Here is a 20,841-nt window from a genome sequence, read left to right on the forward strand (position 1 = left end):
TTTCCTGATTTCCAGATAGAACTTGCTTCCTCTTCGTGTTACAGATTCTCAGAAAACGAAGAGTATCTGCGACATGCTGGTGTGCCACAAGGATGCATCCAAAACTGGCTTCAGCAGTAGCTGTAATGTCTTTGGACACAAGAGGGCACTTCATGCATTATTCTGGAAATGCGGTGCAGGTATTTCTGGTACAGAAATACACAAAAAGTATCAGCTGGAGTTCTAGTTCTTTCATTACTTCATCTGTAATATGTTGCTGGTCTTTCATTTATAGGTCTGTCCGGTTTGAGCGACACAGGACTAATTTCTCTTTTGGTAATTTTACTTTTCATTAAGATCTCTTCTAACACTTGGGAAAACTGCACTTTTAGAAGACTCCAGTGTCTGAATTTGTGAAAATATTTACTTTATAGCCAGCTATGGTGTGTGAGTTTCAAAGTCTCAGTGTTTTTGAGCTCACCAGCTGCAGGGATGAGGAGGAGTGAGACCTGGGCACCTGACCCAAGCTGGCCAACAGGGTTATTTCATACCATGAACATCCCATTCAATATAAATTAGGAAGTTTGCTGTGAAGTTTGATCTCTCTCTCTTGATGGCTGCCATCCTGAGAACTTGTTGTCCCAGTGCCAGACCCCTGAGGCCTTCCCTTCCTCTCGAAGATGTAGCACTCACAGTGTCTGACACTTGCTGTCCACTGCTGGGAGCACAGGGCTTCCTACTGAGATAACTGGCTGAGTATAATCCTCATGTATTTTACATTGCTATCGGGATCAATACGGGTTCCTTAGTATTACTAATGTCAATTATTTAGTCTTATTCTATTAAATCTGTTTATATTTCAGCCCTCAGGTTTCCTTGTTTTTTCCCAATTCCCTTTCCCGGGTGGGGAGGGGTCATCGGGTGATAGAATAATTGTCTAAATGACAATAAATTGTGGGTTCTTCAAACCATAACAAGGTCTGTTTCACAATATTTAGTAACATTACTAAAACTGCATAATTAATAGTATGTTGTTCCGTACACACAGAAGTATAGAAACATCATTGGTTTTGACTAACAGTTTCACAGGCTTTCTGATCAAAGTAAAAAAGAAAATGACTTCCACAAATTCAAATTAAGTAGTTTTCACTCAGGGTATGACTAACCTAATTTATTTAGTGAGACTTTTTTTTTTTTATGTCGAGTTTGGCTTCAAATGTCCTTTAAGATTTGCTAAGAGTACGGCTGCAGTTCGTATAAAGTCCATCTCACTGACTAGTTTGAGGTCTTTAAACCAAGGTTCTATATGCCTTCAAAGGAACAATTAATATTTTCTTACTACATGGGATTTGGTACTGAACTTTCCCTCAATTATCTGTGCCCTTGACAATCTGCCATATTTGATACTCCCAGAGCAGTGGAGTTAGATGAAAAATCAGGAATAATTAAAAAATGCTTAATATGAGGACTGATTTCCTCAATAGCTGTTAAAAAATAACACCAAAACACACCATGTTAGATGAGCAGTCTTCGGTGGGCTCCTTTAGCCAGAGGAAAACACCTAGGACAGAGGTGCTCTGAACTCATAGCTCTTATGCAGGCCATACTGCAGAAGCTGGCAAGGTCTTGGCACTGCAGCTCAAATCCATACTGGTTTAGAGATAAGCTGAGAGAGGAAACTGGCCTCCCAAGAGTAAAACTTCATCCCTTGTGAGGTGCTGTGATGAGCAAATGAGCTATGGAACATCCCACATGCCCAACTCACTCCTAACTGAGGGGCATCCCATCAGAGGAATATTTACTTCAAAAGTCAGAGAAAAATCACATCTTCATTTTACTCCTTATATCAAAGGCAATATGCCTCAAAAAAGAAGTCTCAAGTTGAACGTGAAAGGAAAAGGTACATGTTGTGGCTGTGGTGTTCTGAGGTTGTGGGACAGTAGAGCAGCCTTTGCCTCTGGGAGACGGCACGGCACATCAGGAAGGATCCCTGTGCAAAGAACAGGCACTTCACTGTAAGAGGTAGGGCCTGGCAGCACCAGGGCTGTGCCCGGAGGCAGCTAAATTCCCTTCCTGTGGAGAAATGCTACAGCTCCTTGTAGGTCCCTTGAGTGAATTCTTCTTCACCAAAGATTAGAAGAGTCTGAGATATCCAAAGGAGAAGGAATTACCCCATGTTCTCCTTTTGCCTATTTGGTATTGGTTTTTGTAATATGATTTGCCAGCCTACTTGATTTCCATATGGAATTGAGGCTAGGTAGATGGTAGTCGCTGACCACCAGAGATGTCAGAAGCAAGAAACGAAGATTTCCAGTACAACCGCCTTTTTTTCCATTTGGCTCATTAAAGTGCTTCTTTGGGAACTCCAAACAATGCAATCACAGCAGATAGGGACGAGGATCCTATATTATGTTTAAAAGCTTGCTCTCAAAGTTCCCAGACCTCAATGCTCTGGCAAAATAACGCAATTTGTTTTGGTATAATGTACAACCTCCCAAAATGAAAAGAAGGGTGCTCTGATACCTTATTCCCTATATAGGCGTCGTCAAATTTGGGCAGAATTGGAATAAAATATTTTTTCATATTAAAGTATGTTGTCATATGTTGAAAAAAAAGTCTTTAATTGGGAAAAGTAGTATATTTGTGACGAATTGGGGTTTTGGAGGGTTATGCTGTTATTTTTCACTGGAAAATAGTAAAACATTTTGAAACATTAGCTATAGAGATTCATTAATGGAAAATAACACTTTGATTTCAAGCCCAAGAAAAAGAAGCATCTTAGCCAAAGGGGTAGCATGTAACACCCTTAATATTTATTACCTTATAGTGGTTCTGCGCTTCCTCTTCCGCTCATTCACTCCCACTTTTTCATTGTATAAAGCTGCATTAAAAACAAAAGACAACCAAACCCAGCAGTTACCTTCACAGGGGATGGAAAGCAAGCACATCTCCAGAAAAAAAGTCCCTTTCTTTGAAGACAGAAGTGAGCTATCCGATAATGCCACTGAATAAGAGCAGCACCACACATAGGAGCATTTTTTGATTCGGTTGGTCATTGTTTTACCTCCAGCTATAAATATTTATAAGCAACAATTGTGTGCCACCAGTAAAGCTGTAAACAATGCTGACTCTGTGCCTATGTACCTGAGGAGCCGTACTTCAGCCCCCTCCTTTTTAATTCCTTCTACACTCTGGAGTACAGTCTGGGGAGATGGAGTCCATTTTCATACCCCTTGGCTGACCCTCTTTCTTCAGACATACAGCCTTGGCTCCCAACCCCATTTATTCATCTGCTTCTTCCACCCCACTTTCTAATGGACGAGTGCCCCCTCACTTTTCAGGGGCCGCTGCCTGCATGCATGATCTTACCCCGCAGCTCACGGCTGTAATGCTGCTCAGGCAGTCAGCAGCTGCTGCCCACCCCAAACCTCTTACAACCGATTCTGGCAATCTGCCGGCCACATTAGGAGAGCTGCTGGTTTCTAGTGCAGTTACAGAGGAAGGAAGCTTTCTACATTTGGTTCAAAGGAAACTGAAGTATGTGGCAGAAGCAGCTGTTTAACAACGTTTCCTACTGTTGAATACAATAGCAAATCCAAAAAGTAGCGTTAATATCATCTCCTTTTTCTTCCCATGCCAGGTGAGCGTTGCACAGTGGTAGTCCTGGCTTTCGCTGTCACCTCCAGGCATACTGCTTCCCAGCATCACACTTCATCTGGCTGAAAAGGTTGTTCTTTAAAACAACCCATTTCTTTTAAATCAGCCAACCTGTTCTAATATAGGCTTTGCCCAGTGAACCGCATGACTCTTCCTGCAACTGGAAAGTAACTGGGCAAAAGGAAGGGAATCCCCTAGCTGGAAAAAGGTCTCATCAAAAATCTCTATGCCATGCTATTCTTCTTCAGAGTTTAAAGACCACTGCCTCAGCTGAACTCAAATCCTTTCCCCAAGGCCACATCTTGTATGCCAGAGGCTGGGAAGGAAGTCCTTTGCTAGTGAAGAATCCCCATACACTAAATGGGCTGTTCCACAGATCCTAATCACAGCTCTGACCTGCGCTACAGCAGTGGAGCCAGTTTGCTGGGATGGAACTGAAAGAAATTACTTCCAGTAGGCCGAGTAATATTTCTGCTATTCTGTACACTCCATGCATTTCAGTTCGCCCCTCCTTGCTCACCCAAAAAAAAGATAACCACAATTTAATATAAGCACACCTTAGTATTTAAAGCTGGTAAAGCAAAACCTTCAGTCTATGGAAGACACGTACCAGTCCTTCAACATATATATAGGATTCTGGTTTAAATGCAAATCAATATTTAGAGGATTTCAATTCTCTACCTCCTACTTGTTCTGCTTCCTCCAGCCACTTGGAGAGTATCGATTTCAGTTTGCACGCGTTCTTGAAACTCAGCTGCAAGTTTTCAAACCGGCAAATAGTAGTTTGGCTGAATTCAGAGCCGTGCACAGCAGCCAGTGCTTCTCCAACGTTGGTTTGTGTATAACCTGTCAAAAATTAAGAGAAATAAGTCACTTTGGAGCTTTCTAGAACCGGTTACTTTCCTTGAGACACTTAGCTCTTCACTACTGACTTTTATGACCAGCATGTGCCTGCAGTGTCTTCAGGATGGGCTTTCTGCAGAGGTCCCTGTGGCTGACTCTGAGCTCACCTCAGAGATGCGTTCAGTCTCCTGTTGATTTCAGTGGAGTTTTACACTCTAAGATTAGGGATTTGAGAAGGATGCAGACACCCTGTATCTTTCTTTCTATAGATGGTGCAATGGCAACACGCTAATCCCTGGCGGCACTGCTGGTCTCCTCTTACATGTTGCAACAACGAAGTTGAGTAATCAGAGAAATGCTACAGTTTCCATGCAGACACTGACTTTGTAGCAGCAGCTCCCCGTTCAGTGCTCTGAATGCGTATCTGCCACGTTCAGGGGTCTGGATAGTCGTCCTCCCTTCCTGCCTCTGCGCCAGAACCGACAGAATCTCTTTAGATGCTGAATGTCTTACGAGGCAGCTTTTTACCTCCGTTTTGATTGCACTAACTCGGTGTCTCTCAGACTCAGACCCACAGCCCGTATTAACTCTGTCTTCCCTTCTAAAGCTCAACCTCAGATTAGTTTTCCTGTGCAAAGTGGTTTTTCTCCTCAGACCATTAAGCCCAGTCTTATAGGCTCCATGTCATTTGTTCGCATCAGAGGAAGTTTTGTTCCCTCACAAATTCAGGATGAAGATGCAGTAATAATTACAGTGATTAACAGCATGGGGCTTAGCAAACCTTTTTGTTGCTGTGGTTCACATTAAGTACATGATATACAGCAAAACTAACTAAGCTGCAAATGCTATTTTAAACTCTAAATTTTTGTTTCAGTCTTTATTTTTACACTGCAAATGGAACACACTATCTTTCTAGCTGTTGAGGTAATGCATAGATACCTGTAACAACCTTATAATTTTTTTACATTTATAAAGCTAGAATTTTGGAGGATGCCCTATCTTGTAATGATACAATGTAATGTTATAAGCGATGATGTAAAAATCGCAATTCTTCATGCAGAATACCCAGTGTTCATAAGTGGGATGAATATGCAGTACCGAGTGGTTTTGGTTCTTTTTTTTCAGTACAGTTCAAACAAGTATGAGATAGGATTTTACTTTGCGATGTACCTCAATCCTTCTGTGGAAAGGAGAATTTCCTACAGATGAGAAAAGCAGGGATCAGTCCACCTTTGTCCTCAGCTAGGACTACCCAGTGAAGGAAAAGCAGCTCACCAGAGACCCTCCAATGAAATCCATCTTGCATCAGCCCCAGTAGTTATCAGCTAGCAACAAAGATACCAGTTGCTGCTGTCCCTGTGCCTTGGCACAAGAAAACAAAATAGGAAGAGAAGCTTCCCACTGGTATGAAAGATTTGCCATGGATGTCACCCATCTTGTGTACTAAAATGACATTGCACCATCTTGTGAGATGGAGCACTTCATGGCCATAAGAGGTGAGAACGTGTGTTGCCCTAAGTTGCAGAAATTTTGGGGCTGTGCAAAGTAATGCACCTGCTACTGAATGTAATTTAATGAACAGCAATAATTTTCTCTGCACTTAAGACAAATAATTGAAGGGCAGAAAAGTTCAAAGTTACTTTCTGCGAACTAAGTTGCAAAAAACTGAAGTTCATTAATTCTGTGCAAGTCTTCTAGGAATGGAGAAATCTTGGCAGTGCAAGGCAGGATTAGAGTTATGATTAGACAACTGCACAGGCTAGAACGTAAAACGTTCAGAAATAATTGGGCTTCAATTGGAATTTTTCAGCCTTTTGTTTGTGGACATAAATCACACACCCAGCTTAATTCTCCGCAGCTTGAATTCATTAGCAAATTTCTCCAGTTCCCTGATTTCAGGGGAGTCCATGTCAATGGGCTCTTCGACAGACTTGCTTTTTCTGCGGAACTCCTGCTTGAAGTCTGCAGCGGTGGGATCGTCTGCGAGGAGGGACTGGTGCATAGACGTGAAGCTGTGGCCCAGGGCACAGGAGCTGGTGCTCAGGGCGTGCTCCGGGAATTTATAAAGGCAAGGGGTCAGGCTACCTGAGAAACGCCAAAAAGAAAATGCAGAGCAGTTATTCTTCACTGCTATGCAATAAAAACACTCCTTCATCATCTCATAACCCATGTCTGTAATATTTATTATATAACAAATGCAAAAGTATCCAAGAGTGAGGATGTCCTAGGAGATAACGGTCTCTTCTCTTGTCCCCATACATGAAAACAAACCAGCATCCACTTTCACAGGCCAAAGCTATTCTATTTCATAGCAAACTGTGACACACTTAAATAAAATGGTAAACGGTCCAAACTTAAGCAAGTAACAATCTGAGGCTTCAGCTGGCACAACAAGATTGACTGATCTATGTCATTTTGAGCACCTAAAATGTGCCAGTTTGTATTTTCTGGTACAAAGAATATTTTCATGTAAATACCATTTGATGCTCAGACAAGATAATATCTTGGTTTAGCTTTAGCATAAAATTTGTTTGAGGAAAGTACACAGGTAAGAGCTCAAAGAGGAAAAAAAAAACAACCAAACCCAAATCAAAACACACTCAGAATGACCATTTTGGCTTAAAAAGAAATTACTCAAGGGAAAAACAAAACTATCTTATGCTACCTTTTGCTCATAAATATCAGGCTTAACTTGGAGATTCAGTTACAAGTGAAGGCTGTGTTTTCACTAGGTGTTGTACATAGAGCTAAAGAGTCTCTGACCGTAAGGGCAGAAAAAATCATTGGAGAAATATTAACTCTTCAGTGTATCTGAAGCAGCCAGCAATTCCAGGTACTCAGGACATCCTTCACAATTTTCTAAATTACACGAAACTCTGTAGCAGCACTCAGAACTTCATTAACCTCCCACCCCTTCCTCCATTTTCTTTTCTTGTCTTCACTGCCCCTATTGCTCTCACCAACATTGGAGGTTCTAAGACCATAAGAATATTTTATACACTTCACACAGGATAACCACAAAAAAAAAAAAAAAAAAGTTTTCTCAAAGAATAAAGGAAAAGACTAAAAAAGGGAAGGACTTGCTTTGCAGGGTGCTGACACTGTTTACCACATTGGGATGAGGCATGCTGCATGTCTGTAAGATGCGACTCTGGGAAAGACTTGCTGATAGCATCTCTGGAGTTGCAGGCTTGATGCCTAAAAAAAAAAAGTAAGGGTAAAAAAAAGAAAGGAGAAAAATCGAGATGTACTTATTTTGGAATAATAATAATAATAAAAAAAAAGAACAACTGAGCAATACTTTTTTTTTAATACCTATTCACTTTTCCAAGGGAACAATGCCAGGAATGTTTGCCATAGACACATAAATGCACAAGGAAATACAAGCATTTGGGCATTTGTACACTGTGAAGGAAATCTAACCTCTGTCCCTAAAAAGTCCCTATTCAGATGTATTTGTCTATGCTGACTTACTCTAATATTTCCTTCATTCGTAAGTGAAATAAAAAGCTAAGTTTCATTTTGGATTAGCTTAGTCTCATGATTATTTCCTGCGAGTTATGTTTCACAGAATCATCTAGGTTGGAGGGGACCTTTAAGATTGAGTCCAACCATTAACCTAACACTACCAAAACCACCACTAAACCATGTCCCAAAGCACCACATCTGCCCATCTTTTAAATAGCTCATGGGATGGTGATTCAACCACTTCCCTGGGCAGCCTATTCCAATGCTTAACAACCCTTTTGGGGAAGAAATTTTTCCTAATATCTACCCTAAACCTACCCTGGTGTAACTTAAGGCCATTTCCTCTTGTCCTATCACCTGTTACTTGGGAGAAGAGACCAACATATGTCTCGCTATAACCTCCTTTCAGGTAGCTGTAGAGAGCGATAAGGTCTCCTCCTCAGCCTCCTTTTCTCCAGGCTAAACAACCCCAGTTCCCTCAGCTGCTTCTCATAATACTTGTTCTCTAGACCGTTCACCAGGTTTGTTGCCCTTCTCTGGACACGCTCCAGCACCTTGATGTCTTTCTTGTAGAAAGGAGTCCAAAACTGAACATAGTATTTGAGGCGGGTCCTCACCAGTGCCAAGTGTAGGGGGGAAAATCACTTCCCTACTCCTGCTGACCACACTATTCCTGATACAGGCCAGGGTGCTATTGGCCTCATTGGCCACCTGGGCACACTGCTGGCTCATATTCAGCTGGCTGTCAACCAACACCACCAGGTCCTTTTCTGCCAGGCGGCTTTCCAGCCACTCTTCCCCAAGCCTGTAGTGCTGCGTGGCGTTGTTGTGACCAAAGTGCGGGACCCGGCACTTGGCCTTGCTGAACCTCATACCGTTGGCCTCAGCCCATTGATCCAGCCTGTCCAGATCCCTCTGTAGAGCCTTCCTACCCTCAGGCGGATCAAGACTCCCGCCCAGCTTGGTGTCATCTGCAAACTTACTGAGGGTGCACTCAATGCAGATCATTGATATTAAACAGAACCAGCCCCAATACTGACCCCTGGGGAACACCACTTGTGACCAGCTGCCAACTGGATTTAACTCCATTCACCGCAGCTGGGACTGGCCATCCAGCCAGTTTTTCACTGGGTGAAGCATATGCCTATCCAAGCCACGAGCAAGCAGTTTTTCCAGGACAATGCTGTAGGAAACGGTGTCAAAAGCTTTACTAAAGTCCAGGTAGACAACGTCCACAGCCTCTCCCTCGTCCACTAGGTAGGTTCACCTTGTCATAGAAGGAGATCAGGTTTGTCAAGAAGGACTTGCCTTTCATGAACCTGTGCTGACTAGGCCTGATCACCTGGTTGTCCTGCATGTGCGATGCAATGACACTCAGGATGATCTGCTCCATGACTTTCCCCGGCACCAAGGTCATACTGACAGGCCTGTAGCTCCCTGGATCCTCCTTCCAGCCTTTGTGGATGGGTGTCACATTTGCTAACCTCCAGTCAATTGGGACCTCCCTGGTTAGCCAGGACTGCTGATAAATGATGGAAAGTTGCTTGGTGAGCACTTCTGCCAGCTCCATCAGTACACTTGGTTTATTTGGTTCATGATATTATCTCATTGACTGCTGCTTGAACTTGCATGGAATAAGAATTCATTCTTCTTACTCAGCCTGAGACATGGAAAACTGAGCATGATGTTAGCACACATTCATGAGTGTAAAAATCCATGACCGTGTGTATGACCCTCCTTCTGAATTCAGCTATTCTTCCATTATGCCACCATTTTATTTTATAGCTCCAGTCAGGGCTCCATCACCTCAAGTACTGGTAATATACAGGTATATTGGGTACATCATACCTGGTTCCTCAAAAAGTGATGATCACCAGGGGAAGGGGACATAGGTGAGCAAAAAGAGCAGCACTGTCCCAGTCTTGTCGAGAGAAATAAAATACAGGGCGACTTCCTGAGAGATGCAGAAGTTTGGGGAAACTGGGTACTGACCACTAATTTCCTAACCCTTTTTCTAGTGCCTTAACCCCACTCCTGTCTTCTTTAAGCTACTGTCTTGAATCAATCCCTCTAAAGGAAAACTGGCCAAAATCAACATGCTTATAGCTCACCCAATTGAGAGAACGTCTCTTACCTGCCATCACCCCGTAGGTAGATGGTTGATTTCCATAATGACAGGAAGGCACAGAGTAATGAAGGCCTGCCGAAGCGTTTCCCGAAGTTGTCATGGCAAAGCAGATATGGGAGCATATAGGAGTTTGGATCAAAGACAAAACAGACGGGACTGGTGAGAAAATGTGTGAGGATACAAGACATAGCCTTTACATTCAGAGGCAGACAGTATCCTTGCATGCAGTTTTGGTGTGCATTCAGTAAGCATTTAACTCTGGGCCATAACCATCCGGTTAAGACTGCTGGAAGTCCAGACACTTGGCCAGGTCGCACCAGACAAAGCTGCCAGTATAAATAGTGAGATACTCTCTGAGCCAAGACCAGAAATTCTCATGCTGTGGTATTGATGCATTATTTTTAGTATAACCTATGGGCATAATCTGATTTACGTATACTACTGAGCAAGGAAAGCATTGAACTATCCAGTAGGAGACCAGTTCCTCTCCCCACCCAACTTCCACACACCATTTCATTTAATCTTACATAAAATCTTGCTCTATGATCCCAGAAAATTGATTGGCTTCACTATCATGCAAACTCCACAGTGAACACAGGCATCAAGAAAGGCAATATTTTATGCATGCCTAAGACCTGGGTTTCCAAAAGCAGCAATTTGGGACACTTGTTTTGAGGCATCCAGAAGTTACATTTTCTTAAGTGTCAAGCCACCAAAAATATTCCAGAGTGTTTTGGCAAGGTGGTAGGGAAACAGAATGATAGACTCTGGGCTCTTCTAAAAAGTTAGGTTTAAATCAATGTTTTCTATCATCAGCACCAACACACAATTAATTTATCTCCAGTGTTTTCACAGGGGTGTCTCAGATCTGTGCTCAGTAATCACCAGTGCCTGAAGAATCAGACAATTTTTTACTGAACACAAAATGAGAGATATGGCTGTTTCTCATGCATAAGTAGGCACAGAAATGCACATTCTGTCCCCTCTAACAACTACTGTAAAGTATAATATTAAAAATTCATGTTAGTGAACATTCAGATATGTAAAATTGTAATTCAGAGCACACATTCCAGTTGCTCAAAACAAGATAATCAATTAGGGATTAAAATTTCTGGTTTTTACAACTGTAATCATAACAGTAAAATATCCTGTTTAGATACACTTACACAGATATAAAATCTACTAAAACAGGCATGCTTATACTAGCATAAAATGTACCAAAAATAAAAACTGCATTAATAACATTAATGCATTTAGAGCAATGCAACTTTTCTGTTGAGATAAAATCTTTCCTCCCTATTATTTCATAATCCACGGACTAATTTTTATGCATAAAAAAAACATTTTCAACTTGCTAATAAGGATTAAAAATTACATAGTAAGGATGATACTATTTAAATTAAATAATAACAATTAAAGTGTTAAGGATACTGCCGAACATCAGCTGTATGACATGGTATAGTATTTGAACGAAAGTATATTCACCTCTATTTTGTGATGCAGAATTGTTACATGCATTTCAAAAAATGTTGACATTGAACATAAGTCATCATTCAAAATTCTTTTGTGTCTACTTTATGCACAAATTCTCCTTAGATGCTTTCACAAAGGTGGCATTTTTTTATTACAATTTCTGAATCTATGTACAAAATTTGTAAACCTTTACTCATTATAGTCAGCACCCTCTGTCACTGCTTCCATTCTCACAGGGTCACTTGCTAGATGTGATCCTGCTAACAAAATTCCCACTGACTACAGTGGTATTTGTCCTTGGGTGGGAACTGCAAAATATCAAAACCCAAATCTGAAGCAGATGAACAAGTATTTTTGGCTGGCTGTCGCCATATACTTTTTATTATGAATCAGATGAATCTAGAAAATACTACTGTGATACAGATACATAAATTTGGCCTCATACAAAATTTAAATTCTTCTTTTCCCTACTGCCACTGCTACCCAACAGTCATATTAGGATATTTTGAACCTCCTGCTTAATGTATAAGATCCTGTTATCTATCACCAGTGCTTAGTTTTCATTAGTTACAGGCTTTTTCTTCTTATTAAAATGGTTTATTACCAATGCCTTTCAGGAGAAGGCTAGTTTCTTGTTAAGACTCCAAATGAAATTTTTACCTTAATGCAACTTCAAATAAATCAAAACTATTGCTTTTTCTGTTCCTGAAAGCTTTCCATCAAGAATTCCTGTATTCTAGAACCCTGCTTCTGCAGGTTGAAGGCTGCAAGAAAACTCTCTTTCTTTCTCTGTCTCTCTCTCAGATAGTTCAATGATTACATAGTCCTAGTATTTAAATGCAATTAATTGGATTATATACGCAAATACCGAAAATTCAAAAATAATGTTGAGACTTCTGCCACCAATTTTGAACATCCCACTTAAATCTTGGTCTTGATTCAGTATGCAAAATGCCTTGTAAAGCAATTCCCCAAATGATATTTAGACCTGACCTGTTTTAAATACATTTCCTGTTTAAAGTACTTCAAAGTACTTTACACTTTCAAATAATTTACATAACACTTGTCACTGATAACTATATAGTCATAACAACAGTGAGAGTGTTTGAGCCTGATCTAAGTTTATGCATTGGTAGCATCCTTGAGCTTAATCTTGTAACAAACTTAGACAAAGCTACAAATTTAGCTAAAACACAAACATTTGGGGTTTCCCTGATTTATTCATCATGCAGAGTATTGTGAAAATGCTTCCATTTTAATGCAGTCCCAATCACACATAGCATTGATACAAAACACTTTAAATATTGCAGAACTCGATGAACATGTATCATCCAAAAGCCTTACAAATGAGAGTTACTGAGAGCAAGATTATTTTTAAAAAGTACCTGTAGACACAACATTGGTGGCATGGTTTGAAACCGGCAGGCACTCTGCGGCGCTGTGATGCATTATCAGAGGCAGAGAGGGAGAAGAGTCAGAATTCAAGGGTACAAAGGTGTCAGATGAAGCAAACGCTTGGCAAGTCATACCCTCCAACAGGCAAGAGAGCCGCTTGCCCCTGTTTTCTAACAGAACAGATCCTGCACGATTAACGGCAGCTCAAGCTCTATTCCAGCTTTTTTTACCTGCATATACATATACAGGAGGGCTCCAGAGCACAGGGAGGTCGTGTGCAGGTATTTATACCACTAGGAAATCCCTTTATCCATTTTAATGTTCTTTTCCCAGCAATATTGCTATACTGCTATAGAGCCTCCTTCCTTCCCACACAAACACAATACGTGTCCAATTAATGGTGGGGAAGAAGAAGGAAACCAGAGATGTGATTTGACAGATATTTTCAATTAGGTCTTTTGTGAAGAACAATGACCAGAAAAAAATATAGGAGTATCGTCTCCAAAGTCAGTAGTGATGAGACAGGTATGTTTAATGCTAAGTAGGTTTCCGCAGTTAACACCTGCCCCCAAAATCTCATCTGGGCAATTGTCTGGAAGGCAACCCAGCTGAGAGCTCAATCAAAAGTCTGCAAAAGTCGAGAACCTATAGCAAAATAATATAAATTAACCTAATTCTCAGCAGTTGCACAGAGGTCATTTATCTTAACGTATACGAGCATAAATCAGAGATGTGTAATATGGAGCAGCTGTATGCAGGAGGAAGTTTCTAAACAGATAGCTTTACATAAGCATGAAGTGCTAAATGTTTATCTAAGGTAAACTCTTGAAAGAGCCCATAGCATCACATAGAACTCACTCACAGTTCCTATTATTAATTTATACTACCACAGCATCTACAGTTGCATCCAGAAGGGCCTGGTCTTTATTGTTCTATATGCTAAATAAAAGCAGGATCTTTTCTCAAAGAATTTACTAAGTGATTTGTTGACATGAGATTGGAATTACTTTGGAGCAGTAAAGAACATACTGGTTACCCTAAAAATGATGAAAATTACCTCAGTACACCATAGTCACATATTCTATATATATGCCATGCATTTTAAAGGAAAAAATGTCACAGATGGTCTATTTAATTTATTTTTACTTTGTAGGAGGTAAAATATATTATGTGAAGGTTTGGGGGATTTTTTTGTGGTCTTTTTTTTCTTTTTTAAGGGGTTATTGTGTGGGTCTTTTTTTTGTGATCAAAGATGGTTTGGTTAGACCTTTTATTATTATTTTATGTAAAGATAATGATACTTTCTGTGTATTTGATATTCCAAACTGGTTTAAATGTCTGAATTAGGATTTTGACAGCATAGACTTCAGATATGTGACATGGGATCAATCATACATGTCGTTGTGTTATTTTTCATGGATTATTGAAGAAAACTGGTATTACATTGGGCCATTCTGTAGAATCCTTGATATTATCTGTAAATGTGTTTTGGGCAAGGCTGTTTCTGAGGTTGTTGAGAAATTTCAGAATTACTGCATAAGGCAAATTGCACATGTGCTTTAACGGTGGTGAAGCTCTATGTTCATAACTACTATCTATACATGCACTTTCATGTTCAAATCTACAAAAACTTTAAAATAATCATTGCAATATTGTGGAAGATATTGTCATCAAATGAACTGCCATCTGTATTACTTTGGACTTGGCCCAGTATATATTAACGTTTGTGGATTCATGAGTATGCTGGCTAATAAGTGAGAATCAAGTCTTAAACTCCAGCATTTCATTCAGCTAAGGGTATATTTGGAACCCATATGGTTCTCAGATCAGAGCATGGCACTGAAGGAAACTATGGCAAAAGTCAACAATGATAACATTTAACAGCCTACAGACTATAAACAGTTCTCAAATGGTATATCCTTCTTATGACACAAACAATCTTGTTAGCTCCAATGGCAGATGTGTAATGCTCAGCCAGAGTGCTATGCATAAACTGTTACTCAAGTGAGTGGGAAATTCAGCAATTACTTTAAGCATTTGCACCTCTGGTGACCTTTTCTCCCTCAGCAATAAGCATCACTCATCCACGAGGAGCTTCAGTCCACCTACCTACTGGGGTTTTGAAGCCATGGGAGAAAATGAAACACTAAGGAAAACTTTACAGCCCTGTCCTTGACAATTCTTTTTACTCAAATCTCAACAGGTAATATTTCTACTGCAAAGTCATACCTAGATGCAAAAAAGTTGTAGCTTGTCCTCAGGTACAAGATGGAGTCTCACTTCCAGATTTCCATTCCCTCCTGAGGTCAAGAGACTTACCTAACTTTGCCCAGGTGCTCAAGCTTTCCAGACCCGTATAGTGCATTAGAGGAGGTTGTAGTAGGTTCATGAAGGGTGGTCACCCACAAAAGCTGAGACCAAGAGAGTCTGGGAAAGCACATGCAGCCAGAGATCATGACACACTGAACTTTTCCTCAGAGTACAATAAAAAGCTGTTCTGTGACACCATCCCAGACACCACCTCAAATGAGCTTTTCATGCCAGTGCTATTTAGTGTTGCGTTTCGTCTTGCTGAATGCCTTGGATTTTTATTTTTATGTGTTTGTGCCACATTGCCTACTTCTCACTACAGGCAACAACTTCACTATTGTCCTTTTTGTTTTGATTATGACTGAGCTTTCGGTTGCATTTGGTTTAAATAAAAGTTATCTGATGGCTTTTCTGAGGATCCTGAATAGCTAGACTCTGTTACGGATACTAGGTATTTAACAAATTTCACGTTCATCAGGTAGAATAATAGGCCTCATTTCTAACAAAAGTAACACCTCTCCTAAGCTTTGTTACAAACCTCTGTGGTACCATGTTAAGTCTGTTACTACTTTTCTGTTCTGCCAAGAATTCCTTGGTGGTGAAGCCCTGTCAAGCCAGTCACGCTCAGCTGGTTGGCTGGGCTTCAGATTGTCTTACCCAAAGTTATCCTATGGCTCTGTATATCATAATTTCATGGTCAGTTTCAAAACTCTGCCTCATAGTAGAAGGATTTTGCTGATACTTGCTCTTCTTATCCCAACTCTTATTTAGATCTGCAATAATAGATACTCTTTTGCTTGTTTTAGGGAGGTCCTGGGGCCACATGGATCTGAGAAGTGCCTCCTTACTGCCATGCTGACATCTCAGGAACTTGTGCCAGGCCTTTGTCCAAGGAGAACTCCATTCTGGCCATGAGAATGTGCTAATCATAAGAAAAAAGGATGTTACAGTGCTAATCTCCTATGTCAAGAAACAATCAGACTTTGGGACTGGAGAAGTCAGGTTGAACTAACAGCAGTTTCTCTCCTTTGACTATGCTCACAGAAGACCCAAGTTTTTTTCAGACTGGTAGACCACAAATGAGAGGCCTGGAGCAACGGGATGTTTTTTGTTTGTGTCCTGGTTTGAGGTAAAACAGGACCAATTTTGGTCAGTGATTTTACTTTTTAGCTAGGCCTCTTCTAACTGCTGAAATTAACAGCATATTGTGCAGACACTGTTTGCTCTCAGAGTGATAAGACCTACATTTATAGCTGATGCCCAGGCATGGTATGCAGGGAGGCTCTTGCTTATACTTATTGCTATAACACCCAGGGCCAGCTTTGTTACTTGCCCCGTTGGAGAGTCGGAAGCAGAAAAGTGTAGAGGGGTCCTAACTGTGGGGAGGAGCAGACAGGACAGGTGACACAAAACTGACCCACAGGTTATTCCATCCCATCTGCCTCATGCTCAGTATAAAAGGTGAGGGATCAAAGGGTCAGCCCTTCTTCTTCAGTGGCCAGCATCCGAGGAGGACTCTGTCTCTTAGTCTGCTTTTAATCCCAATCCTGAATCCAGATCCAGAATCCAGTTCCCATCCAGTGCTGAGTCCTGTCTGGGACTTCCCTGGTGCCAGCCGGTGTCATGATTGTCATCCTGGGAGCTTGATATGGTTTTGTATGTATTTCATTATTTCTTTTTTACTTTATTATTAATATTTCATTAAAGTAGTTTAGTTCCTTCTAAACTCATAATTCTTTTTTTCCCTCCTCTGCCTCTTTCTCTGAAGAGAGGTGGAGAGGAGTATCTGTTGCTTGCCCTATGGCTGGTTCATCCCAAACCACGACATTTGGTTGGTTGGTTGTTTTTTAAAAAAAAAATCTTAATCTTACAGCACTGTAAAGGCTACTCAAGGTACTTTCTAATCTCTTCAGAAATCAACAGGATGTGCCAGTTTATCTACAGCCTTTGAGCAGAAATATTCCCCCTTACCTTGCTATATGACCTATATCTGTCCTCGCTCCAAACCGCATTCTTTAGACAGACCTTAAAAAGAAAGACAGGACTGCCCTAATTATGTACTAATAAAACCCAACCACCATCTCAGTCTCAACACTCAACATCCCAAGTTTGGACAGCTTAAGGAAACCAAACAGATATGTCCTTTTCTGGCAAGAGAGTGCCTTATGAATTAGAAAGTCTTCACTGGACATTATCAAGTGGGCCAAGTAATATACATGGAAGTCATTATACCCAGAGACCCCTCTCTTCCTTTACTTCTGAACTGTCTTCTAGTATTTAAAAAGGAAAGAGTAGCAGTTAATCTGAAGGTTTCTGGTGTGAATTTCAGACCTGCAGCCACTGACTGAAAGAGCATCCCTTTTCTACTTACAAGAGCCCTTAAAAATTCAGTGGCGATTTTCTGCCCTGAGACACAGACCCCCATTCTCCATTTGGATGGTGATATGATCTTGGAAAATGTCACAGTAAAGCCCATCTGTCCACTCCTGAATCCTCAGCTGAAAATGACCTTTTGAGTGGCTATTAATTCTACAAGGAAGACTAGAGAAAATGAAGATTTTAATGACAGTCCATTTTTACACTGTCCATTATGGCAAAATACTGAGCTCACTTTAATTTCTTCCCTTAAGTTATTTCCAATTTTTACTTCATGTTAGGTGGCTGAAGAGAGCCTTCAAAAACCCTTTGAGTTTTTGCTTAGACAGAATTAAGTTATCTGTTTTCATGGCGAAAAGATCCTTTCATATGGTTTTCTCAGCTTAGAAATAGCCTCTCATTGTAGGCTCTCAGAACTGGCTATAAGACAGCCAGGGGAAGCACTGTCATTTGCTCCACAGGAGCACTTCTGTTCCCAAAAGTTGGCCCCATGCTGATCGACAACATGGATTTTCATCCTCACCTTTGCCAAGCACTACATAATTGCAAAAGAAATCAGGCACAATTCAGATCCTTGGTAGCATCATTCATTCCTTCCTTTTTCCAGGTCTCCAAACCCTTTTCTAGATAAGTTGAAAATATAAAGCTTGTTCAAATAAAGAGCTGGTAGAGATGGAAGTCTCTACGAGCATAATCATTATGATACTCCAAAGGCTGAAATAAGTCCCATTGAAACAATCACCCACAGGTACATTGGCACCCTGGAGAGGGAGTGTGTGTATGGAAATATGTATACACCACACTCATATATATATCTGTCTCCCAATAATGCACCTCAGAGAACCTCTGGTTCCTTGGGAAGTAAGCTTCACTTTCACCTTTACTGCACAGGGGGTGGGGGATCTTTAACTCCTTCTATTTCTACAATTTGCATCCTGTCACTCCTGTACATTTTTGCACAATGTACTTGTATGTAAAAATTCCTCTGTTGTACGTTTCATTTTTATGAAGAATACCTAACTTCCCAGTTTTTAATTCCATAATTTCATGGTTAGTTTTCACTGGGTTGGCTAAAAGCTATAAAATAAATAGAACAGGAAAAGAAAACTACTTTCTGACTTGTTTCTATTTTGCCAGTAACAGTCTTTTGCAGATATGCTATAAAGCAACAGGTTGAGCACTTTCCATCTGCATTCCAGATTTCCAAAAAGTCCCAGATCTAGTGGGCCTTTCAGATGTATCATTCCTTTGAGGAGGATATTTTCTTAATTCATTTTACTACTGACACACTCTGCACTGCTCAGCGATCACGCAAAGCTGAGGAGGCTGTCGTAACTGTCCCGCATGAAGCATCCAAGCTCTGCCGGCTCTATGCCACGTAACAAGAGCATCTGCAAAACACAATGGAGACCATTTCACATGCACAGGGGCTCTAAGAAATCCTTACTGAAACAGCAACTGCACAGTTCCTCCTCTCCCCACATCAACGTGGCAGCACACTTGGGCCTCAGCTCCCAGGCAGAGATACTCTATCATTGCTGCACAGGCTACATTGGAGAGCTGGTCTGTGAAGCCACAGTCATGGCGAGGGTAGCCCCTTAAATACCGATGCTTGGGCTGCTGCTGCTCCTCAGTATCACAAATGCAAGTTATTTTTCAAGGACTTGTCTTCACAGAGTGAGTGGCCCTAATGTTAGGTGGTATCAATAGGAGCTGGAAGTACTGAGCATCACGAAAAGAGATTTCAGCACATCTTGGAATGTAAGCATTAAATATGCCAGTACTATTACACAAAACGAGTGACCTGGATGAAAATAAGCATCAGTGACATAATCTAGATGCTATGTCATTTTTGTAAGATTTTAACATTTTCAGTAGTTCACAACTGCTATGAAGATCTGCATGTTTAGACGATTCTTCCCCTTACTTTTACTATCCAGAATGATCTTTCACTGAAATTACTATGCTCATGTGCTATTGAAATACTAAAGAGACAGAGGGATATCATAGATTTATGGTTTATTTCCTACACTGTAAATGAAAAAGACATCTCTAAGTACATTACACTGTGCACAGGAAATAAAATAAAAATCTTCTTTCTTAGGTAAGACATAAATCAGCTAACTAATTGTCAATGTACGCCATGGACAGTTTCATCCACAAAAGACAGGGAGGGAGGGAGGGAGGGAGGGAGGGAGGGAGGATTAAACGTTTTTAAGGAAGACACTTTCCCAGGGCCCAGCACAATGAACATCACTTTTTAAAACCTATGGAAGGCTTATCTGGTCTTTCTGCCAAAGTCTGGTTCGCCAGAGTCTAAGTTAAAAACAAGTGTAATTGCATTACAGCGAACAATAGCCTTAAAGCCTGATTTAGACCAAGTGGGACTACTTGATAAAGACCAAAAAGAACATAAGATTATTTGTTTCTCTGAACCACCTGTCCTTAATGTTAGATCATGTCCACAGAAAAGAGCCCCTGAACATAGAGCACAGACATGATCTGTTATCTACAGGGAAAGGTGCTGTTCCCACGGCTCTCAAAGAACAACCTGAGCCTTGTCAGCAGCTCTCCATACTGGGAGCATCATAAAAGATGTTTAAACTTACAGATAAGATCTACAAACTTAAATAACACAGATATACAAGTTCCACTGGTTTGCTTCATGCTCCCAGTCAGACTGGTGTTTCTCAAAATGTTACACATTGCACATACACTGCTGGAGTGAGACCCTGACACTCCATGGCGGTGGTCCAAGCTCATTCCAGAGTAACCCCAGTGAAAAGAAGTGTAGGATCAGGCTGCAAACAGTTATGACTGCGCCCAACCAGTTGACCTATACTAGGCATGAATTTAGCCAACTATGTGGAAAAAAATTTAGTTAACATCATTCGAACAGTTAAAAATAGTAACATTAATAACAATTCAATTTCATAATAGTTAAAGGCCAGGTTTGAAATTGAGATGTGTTATGGCTGACTCATTTTCAGCTAATTCAGGATCACATTACATCCTTTTTGGTGGCAAATATCTATTCCCCCCCTAATTTTTCATTTGGAAAATTGGACATTTTCTACACAGAAAAAGATTTTCATATACCTGGTTGTGAATTTCAATCCACACAGTGGTATTTCTAACAACATAACTTTTCAGTGAGCACTGCTATACCTGTCCAAATGACTTCTTTCAATTTTTCTTATGCCATTTCAGAA

The 20,841-nt window shown here is 40.7% G+C and overlaps 1 protein-coding gene across 4 annotated transcripts in view; it reads right to left on the reverse strand.

Annotated features, from left to right (window-relative positions):
• POU1F1 (POU class 1 homeobox 1) overlaps window positions 1–13,201 on the reverse strand; it is a 14,060-nt gene extending 859 nt beyond the window's left edge. The window contains exons 1-6 of one of the 4 annotated variants that reach the window (XM_009890073.1): window positions 12,934–13,201; window positions 10,082–10,147; window positions 7,564–7,677; window positions 6,319–6,564; window positions 4,318–4,482; window positions 2,800–2,860 (exon numbers count right to left, since the gene is read on the reverse strand). In XM_009890073.1, coding sequence (XP_009888375.1) covers window positions 2,800–2,860; window positions 4,318–4,482; window positions 6,319–6,564; window positions 7,564–7,677; window positions 10,082–10,147; window positions 12,934–13,075 — 794 coding nt within the window. In that variant the 5' untranslated portion in view covers window positions 13,076–13,201. Of the gene's footprint in view, window positions 1–2,799; window positions 2,861–4,317; window positions 4,483–6,318; window positions 6,565–7,563; window positions 7,678–10,081; window positions 10,232–10,960; window positions 10,967–12,933 lie in introns of all 4 variants that reach the window. The other 3 variants (XM_009890072.1, XM_009890075.1, XM_009890074.1) reach the window with 3 other exon arrangements.
• Window positions 13,202–20,841: the final 7,640 nt, after the last annotated feature.

This window comes from Charadrius vociferus, unplaced genomic scaffold, assembly GCF_000708025.1.
Source record: "Charadrius vociferus isolate BGI_N301 unplaced genomic scaffold, ASM70802v2 scaffold287, whole genome shotgun sequence".
Lineage (NCBI taxonomy): Eukaryota > Metazoa > Chordata > Aves > Charadriiformes > Charadriidae > Charadrius > Charadrius vociferus.